Source organism: Poecilia reticulata, linkage group LG17, assembly GCF_000633615.1.
Source record: "Poecilia reticulata strain Guanapo linkage group LG17, Guppy_female_1.0+MT, whole genome shotgun sequence".
NCBI lineage: Eukaryota > Metazoa > Chordata > Actinopteri > Cyprinodontiformes > Poeciliidae > Poecilia > Poecilia reticulata.
The window spans coordinates 2,468,559-2,476,445 of record NC_024347.1 but is presented as its reverse complement, the minus strand read 5'-3'; the positions used below and the strand labels follow the sequence as shown (position 1 = coordinate 2,476,445).

The window sequence follows — 7,887 nt, the reverse complement described above, 5'->3', positions numbered from 1 at the left end:
TTTTTTTTTTTTTTTTGTGAAACCTGCTTAAAAATAAATAAATAAAAAAAATAAAATCTAAACAGACTGTAGAATCTGGCTGGAGGCTCCGCAGTTCTGAGAAACCGGAGCAAAAGGATAGTCAAAAGATGAGCATGGGTTTGCAGGGAACTGGAGCTCCTGCTTTGCTTGTTATAGCTGTGAGGAGCAGCAAAAAAATAACCAAGTGAACCCATGATAGACAACCCTGTGGGCTCCTGAGAGGGAAATCAAGACGGGTCAAAATCTTCCGCAAACATATCGGACGTCTAGTTTTAAATGGAGCCATGTCTGCATCAATAAAGAAAGAAGCAAACCGTTAGCTTTAAACTGATGAATATCCGTCTCTTTCGGTGCTTTTTCTTTCTCGTATGTCATCATCCAGCCACTTTCACAGCAAAGAATATTTCCCAAGCATCCTAAAAGCCGTACAAAGCCTAACAATTCATAATAATTTCGTATCCACTTGTTAGAACCTTATCGCTTCAATTTGTGCCTGTAGAACAAACTGTTTTTACATGAATGCACTTGAATTAACATCTGATATATCAGAAATCTTAACATTTCAAATTTGTTTTCATCATTGTTTACTACTTTCTGAACATTGCACTATATTTCCATTCATTTTGGTCCTTGTTTTGACCGGCTGACGCGTGAAATCTTCCAAACAAACCTCAGATGAAACCAAACTGACGTTCCTCCAGCAGGTGCATATCACTTATTGGGAGTCAGAATATTTTCCAGAAGTAAACTTCAGGTAGAGTATGGAAAATGACAATAATTGTCAGTCAAAGCGAGTACGAAACATCTTCATGTTGGATGTCAAATATCCTCTGGCACACCATTTCTTTTCATACTCCAAAAAGCTCGGTGCAAAATGACCAAAAACGCCAAACGATCCAAATGACTGCCAGCTGATTTGATGACTGCATTGTCCTGAGAACGAGACTTGCCTCTGTTGAGATGGAACCTTATGCTTTCTCGGCTGAAGCGCCCTCAGACGTTTGATTTAAAGCCATGAAAACATGGTTAATTGGTGGCGTGTGCAGCCTGCTTTGTCAGACCAAAATAAACTCAAACACGCCATGTTACGCTAACCACCAGCACTTCCCACCTTCATGTCACATACAGACAGACTGCAAAACCTACACTGAAAAGAACAAACCTTCAGTTGTGGTCTGGGAATGAGATGATCTGCGCTTCTCATTTTCACAGTTCTACATCTAAACCAATTTGGATAACATGATTTAACTTTTTTCTTTTTTTTTTTTTTTTTTTAATAAAAACACAAAAAAGCAACAATTACTCCTACCGCAGCTAAAGAAAGCTATTACAGTAACAATAAAATATCACATCTGTCATTGGTATTTTCATCTCAAGCAGAAATAGCAAAATTTTAAATAAATGTTTTAGTAGTAAATTTAACTGCTTATTTTGCAAAATCTAGTCACTTTTTTCCAGTATGCTGCCAGTGGAAAGACACAACAAGCTAGCTTTTCAGGTAGCAACCCTGCAGTCCGCTTCTTAACAGACGTTTCTTGTAGCTTACCAGCTCTAGTTTTAAAAAAAAAGCCAGCTTTTCTTGAGTACCAACACGGTTACTATCTAATTGTAACAAGCAAAAAAAAGAGGCTAAAAACAAGTGAAAACGTTGCTCTCGCAAGTGAGGAGAAACTGAATGAACCTCGTTTCAGCCAGCTGACAGACGAGTGTAGCAACCGCTAGCAGAGGGGAAACTGCATTACTCCATAATGCTAACATGCTAACACTTTACTGACATTAAGCTGAAAGTATCTCCGTCTATATTTAACTTGCTGCTTCTACTATACCTAAATATCCCTACTGTGTTACTGGAAAGGATATCGCTAGGTTATGTGTTACATAACCTAAGTTGCATTTATTATTATTATTGTGTGTGTGTGTGTGTGTGTGTGTGTGTGTGTGTGTGTGTGTGTGTGTGTGTGTGTGTGTGTGTGTGTGTGTGTGCACGTGTGTGAGAGAGATTTGGGAATTGGTAACATTTTAAATAACTGGAATTAGAACCCCCTAACATTTCACTAGTTATTTGCTGATAACTAGTGAAGCAGAAACAATTAAAGTATCAAAAATTATCAGGAGAGCAGACATCATTTTGATGTAGAGCTATTTGATGTAAATTCGTCCAAGCTGCCTCACCTGCTTCAGGCACAGGAAGTGGTTATGTAAGCAATTAACTATGGGCAACCTTAGCTTTGCTCCACTCCAAACTCTTGCACAACACTGGAAAGGATCAAACTTGCAATAACTAACGAGATTAAGCCAGACCACATTCCAAAACAAACCTCGAGTTAATATTCTTAAGTCGCTGTTTCGTATTCCCCTATCCCCCCCTCCCTCCCCACGCTCTTATGGGGCTGAAATCAATGAGCATCTATAAGATGCAATTAGATCCAGCATTTGTGGAGAGAAGGGAGCGGGTATAGTTTAAAGCTTTGCTCCCCCCACCCCTTCCTCCTGATACCTCAGAGCAACATGAAACCCTCAGAAAAGCTCCAGCGGCTCTCTCACCATATGGCCAGAGCAGAAGAAGAAGGGGGAGCTAAAAGAAAATCCTCCTGGTAACCATATAAAGACTGTTTTTGACTATCCGTCGGTTTCATGCCACCAATTTCCCTGATGTCTGGGGTTTCAGTTTGTTTGTTGCTGAGCATGAAGAAGAGGTGGAGGGGGAGAGAGGAAGGAGCTGAAGCTTTGCGGAATGGCCCTTTGTTTGAAAGCAGCCTCTCTCTCTCTCTCTCTCTCTCTCTCTCTGCAGCGCTGGAAATGCGAGACGCTTATCGATCATTTCAACTGGAAAGCCTTTGTGCTGCGCGCGGCTCGGAGCGCTGCGGGCGAGCGCACCGATTAGGAAATATAGATGTAACGCCGCAACAACTAGGTTAACTTTAATTATACCGTCAGAATAACTTCCAATGATGACGGTGGTGGTGTTTTTTTTTGTTTGTTTGGTTTTTTGTGTGTGTGTGTGTGTGTGTGTGACGTGCAGGCGACGAAGCGCTCTTTGTCCATCCAGCAAATAAGCAAAAACCGAAGAAAAAAAAATCTGAGGGGGATTTGTTTTTTTTTTTTTCTCTCCGATTAATCCTGGATTAATCATAATAAGGGGGACCCGATAACCGCCTTTGTTTCCATCCTAAGCCACTCTCAACCTTAGTTGAGCTGAGAAAAAGTAATTTGCGAAACAACAGGGGAAAAAATAATAAAAAAAATAAAGCCCCGACGCTCTTACGTCGGTTGCTTTTGTATCCGCGTCTGTCAGCTCTCCTCCTCCTCCTCCTCCTCCTCCCCACCGCCTCCCCCTCCTCATTGCCGGGGTTACGGCTCCGGACAGCTCCGGTCGAGGACACCCAAAGAGGAAGAGAGGCGAAAAAAGAACACCTTCCGCTACTGGAAAAGCAAGCAAAAAAACAAAACAAAAAAAAAAAACAGCAAAAGTGGACAAAACCCACCAAAGTGAGCAGGATACCTACAGGACTACAATAGGAAGCCCCTTTAATTTTTAAACAGCAGCTGGTCGGCTAAGCTAGCGAGCAGCAGTATCTTCGTTTCATTTTCCCCACTCTTGGCCAGTGTTAGCTCAAACTTCGACCATAGTCGTCTCCTTTTATGTCTGCTAAGCGAGAACCATAACACGAAGCATGTGTGGTCCGAAACACGTTCAAAGTTGACGCTTTGCATACTTTCTGCCATAGCGGAAAAACTTCCATCAATCATCCCCTGAGCAGATCCAGCAGCAGCGGCAGGAACTCGGAAACACTCCTCGGTTTGTGTGCCAGCAAATGTTTTTTTTATTTATTTTTTTGTTAAATACTTTATACTCCACTTACCGACTTGCAAAACATTTTCCACACAGCCGGTTTCCAGCAGCCTGATACCCCGTCGGAAAGGGAGTCCGTCTCCCGTGCCCACTACTCCGGCTGCCCCCACGGCAGCCGCTGCACCAGCGGTAGATCCTGCGCCGCCACCGGCGTTTGTAGCTCCGGACCCCGTCCCCCCACTTCCAGCGGCGGCCGCCGACGGACCTTCCTCGCCGGCCACCCTGCACTGAAACGAAGAGTACATGCATATCTCCTTTTCGTTGCGTGGGAAAGACCAATAGACGATACGGCGCTGGACGGGCTCCGGAATCCGCTCGAAGCGCTCCTCCACTCTCTCAAAGGCCCACTTTTCCGCTACCGCTTTAGCGGCGCAGTCCAGGAGAGACTCCGGGGAGCGATACCGGGAGCCGGGCGAGCCACTGCCGTGCCCCGGCCCCGGCCCGGGACCTCTGGGTGCGGGGCGGAGGCAGGGTCGCTTGCTTGCTGGTGGTAAGGAGAGGGGAGGATGAGGCGGTTGTTCTCTGCGTCCTTCCGCCATGGTGAGCCGATCTACACTGACGAGACGGACGGTGTGCGGACACCGCGCAGGAAGCTGAAACACACGCTCTCAAATGACACACACACACACACACACACACTGAGCGTTTCACTGTACGACCAAGCAGGGTTTTCAGAGGGACTTCCGATCACAGCCTTCAAAATAAAACAAATATTCTGCTATCTAGAAAAAAGTGTTTCTTTTACATTTTGTCACGTAAACAACCAAAAACTTTCAAGTATTTCAATTAGATTTTATGTGATTGGCAAAGACAAAGTAACATAAGTTGTAAATAAATAAATTCTTTGAGAAGTTTAGCGGATTTAGACACATTGTATATCCACTGTTCCTTGCAAAATAGCCCAAGTTCTGTCAGAGAGAACAGATTAGGAAACTCATTTAGGTTAGTTTGTTTAGGGTCACCGTCTTGTCTTAACTCTTTAGTTTTTTTCGTGGATACTCTTGCATATTTAGTTCCGTCCAGGGCCGGCACAAGCCTTTTTGGGGGTCCTATGCAGATTTTAATTTGGGGTCCCTCATACTAACATATCAAAACTAGATACTTCATCATTTATAGGCTACACTATGACTGTATTATATTGTTATTGGTGATTAACGTACACTGCAAAAACACAAAATCTTAAGTATTTTTTGTCTTTTAGTGCTAATACCTTATGACACTTGAAATAAGACAAAACCAAGCTACAAGTAATTTTTAGCAAGAGCTTGTTTTAAGTCAATATTTCCTTAAAAAATACTATTTACACTAGCAGATCACTTCACTTACGGGAAAATAGTAGCAAACAAGCAAAGATGCTCCAATTAATTACCATTTTGAAATGCAGAGTAGTACTTACTGTAAGTGTGGCATATTTATTGAACTACTTGAAAGTAACATCTGCAGATAAAAACTGAACTTACAGTAAACAAATGAAAAACTGCAATATCTTTTTTTTTTTTATTTGTAACAGAAAGTGTAGACAGTGTAACTGTATCACTACAAATACAAGCAAATGACACTCTTGGTGGCCCCCTAGTGGTGGGGCCCTAAGCAGGTGCTTAACTCTCATGTACCGTATATGCCTGGGGCCAGCTCTGGTTCCGTCCATCTGTCCCCGCTGAATAAAACTCTCCCTGAAGCATGACGCTGTCTCCACCTTGTTTCACTGTGGGAACAGTCTAATATCAGTTTTCCACCTCACATACATTTTTGTTTAATTTTTATTTTTTGCAAATGGGTCAAAAGGTTCAATTCTGGTCTTCCAAAAAACCTGCTGTCCCACCCTACATAAGCTCAAAGCTCACTGGAAACGAGACTTGCGTTCGTAAGAAACGTTAAAACACGTTGAACATCGTACTAAATGTTCGTGTTGCTGAGTTAAAAAGTTTAGATTCAAAATGAACATGTACACATCTAATCTCACCCAAAGCTCTGGTTTCCACAGCGGAACAGAAACCACATTTCTTAGAGAGAAACACATCATTTTTGACCACAGGTTTTCTCTAGAAAAAAAACCCAACTTATTATGGGGGACACTGAATATTCAGATATCTCTGAATATCTCTGATTATTGTTTACGTATTACTTTTTATCTTTTATTTTAAAATGCTGATGTCTGTATTTCCTGTCCTCCTGTCTTCGTGCCTGTGGCTTAATTGCACTGAGCAGACAGAGAGAGAAGAGAGAGACTTGGGCTGTGTGGACTGGAGGGAGGTTAAGAACGATGCTTGACACTGACCAACACAATAACAAACCTCTTTATACTCCAATCAGCGTCTCGTGCACGCCATGTAAACTCAGATGTTTCCCCCACACCCTGCTAATTTTCTTGTTTTTTGTTTGTTTTTTTGTGTTTTTAACGGTAATAGCTTTTGGAGAGAAGAATCACACAATGCGCTAATAATACGTCTGAGTGAGTTTTCACGGGATTTTTCCCCCCTGTAAAACATGTCTCATAGCGAGAGTCTGCAGCTCTTGTGTTTAAAATAAATAATAATTAAAAAAAAAAAAACAACTCTCACTTGTCTCCTCTTTCGTCGTTCTTGGCACGAGCAAAAGCACTCATGGGCTGAGTTTCTCCTCATCAATGACAAAGTTATTGTTTTGCTAATTTGATTCACACCATTATGTGGCCTATAAATATCAATTACATCAACTCAGCAAATACGCATTGTCTTGAATGGCGGCAGCATGCAGTTTTAAGTCTGCTTCCCACAGCAGGACACAGAGGGTTTAATCTAATACCCAGGCTACAGCTTTAGCCCCCCACTCCCCTCCACATCAGACTGCAACCCACAGCTCATTTACCTGAGGCTACCTCCGAATGTTAAAGACTTTTAATCTAATTAAGCAGTTTTGTGGTGCAAAGGACACAAAGCAAACGGGTTTACAGAAATGCTCTGCAAATCAATGCATCCCTTTCATTGAACCGAAGCAAAATAATCTTTTTTTTAATTTAAATTTTTTTGCCATGACTTGAGCGAAAGTTGTTGGTCTGGCGACTCAGTAAGGCAACAGAAAAGGAATGGTACCCAACAATCCACTTTTAAAGTGAGAATAGTAGAGACTGGAACACAAATCCTGCATGACTCATTATGCACCCATATATAAAACTAGTTAAAAGCATTGGCTGTGTGACAACTGCGCCAAAAGACATTTCTGATCAGCAGTATTATGTGTGATATGGCTCCCCCCTCAGGGCGTCCTTCCGTCAGGGGACGACACAAGTACTCAAGGGGGGAAAGAAAAATGTTTCCTCTTCGGTCTGGGTGTGCAACGTTTTTAACGTTCCTCCGCGTTTTCAGAGTAGCGTAAAAAAAATGATGCCTGTACAATCTGGCATCACAGCCCAAAGTGGAAATAAATTCAGCAGGAAATATGTATTTTCACACTAAATGCTCTTAAAGGATTAAAATAAAAATGAAAACAAGATTAAGTGAAACAAAAACAACAATAATAATAGTAATATTAATAATAACAAGCAATAAGCTGCAAAGAACATAAAAAATCTGCATGTTTTACAGTATTGTTGTTTTTGTTTTTGCTTAGGTTATTCTTGTTGATGTTGTTTATTGTGTTTTTTGGTTTAAGTTTTTTTTAAAATTTAGAATGAAAAATAACTGAATCGCCCCATGTTTTTTTCTCTTCTTTTTTTGTAATTGTCTTTTAGTTGATTTCCTCTTCTCTTGTGTTTTTCTTCTCAGGTTTTTTGAACATTTAATATGAGCACAGAAGCAACAATAAACTGCAAGCAATAAATAACATAAAAATAAAAATAACAGCTAAAACAAAGATGTTCAGACCTTTAATTCATGTCATAATGGCCAATTAATTTTCCAGCAAGTCACTATAAAAACCAACAAGAGGGTGGAGCACTAACCAATAACAAGTCTAAAACATTTAAAGTGCTTTTTTTGGTTGTTTTCCTTGAATTTATCTATCTGTTTGTTTGGTTGTTTATTTATTTGTTAGTT

General features: G+C 41.2%; 1 protein-coding gene across 2 annotated transcripts in view; it reads right to left on the bottom strand.

Moving 5' to 3' along the window:
- zswim5 (zinc finger, SWIM-type containing 5) overlaps window positions 1–5,076 on the bottom strand; it is a 75,074-nt gene extending 69,998 nt beyond the window's left edge. For both annotated transcript variants that reach the window (XM_008433022.2, XM_008433023.2), the window contains exon 1: window positions 3,885–5,076. In XM_008433022.2, the coding sequence (XP_008431244.1) occupies window positions 3,885–4,413 (529 nt within the window). In that variant the 5' untranslated portion in view covers window positions 4,414–5,076. The remainder of the gene's footprint in view (window positions 1–3,884) is intronic.
- Window positions 5,077–7,887: the final 2,811 nt, after the last annotated feature.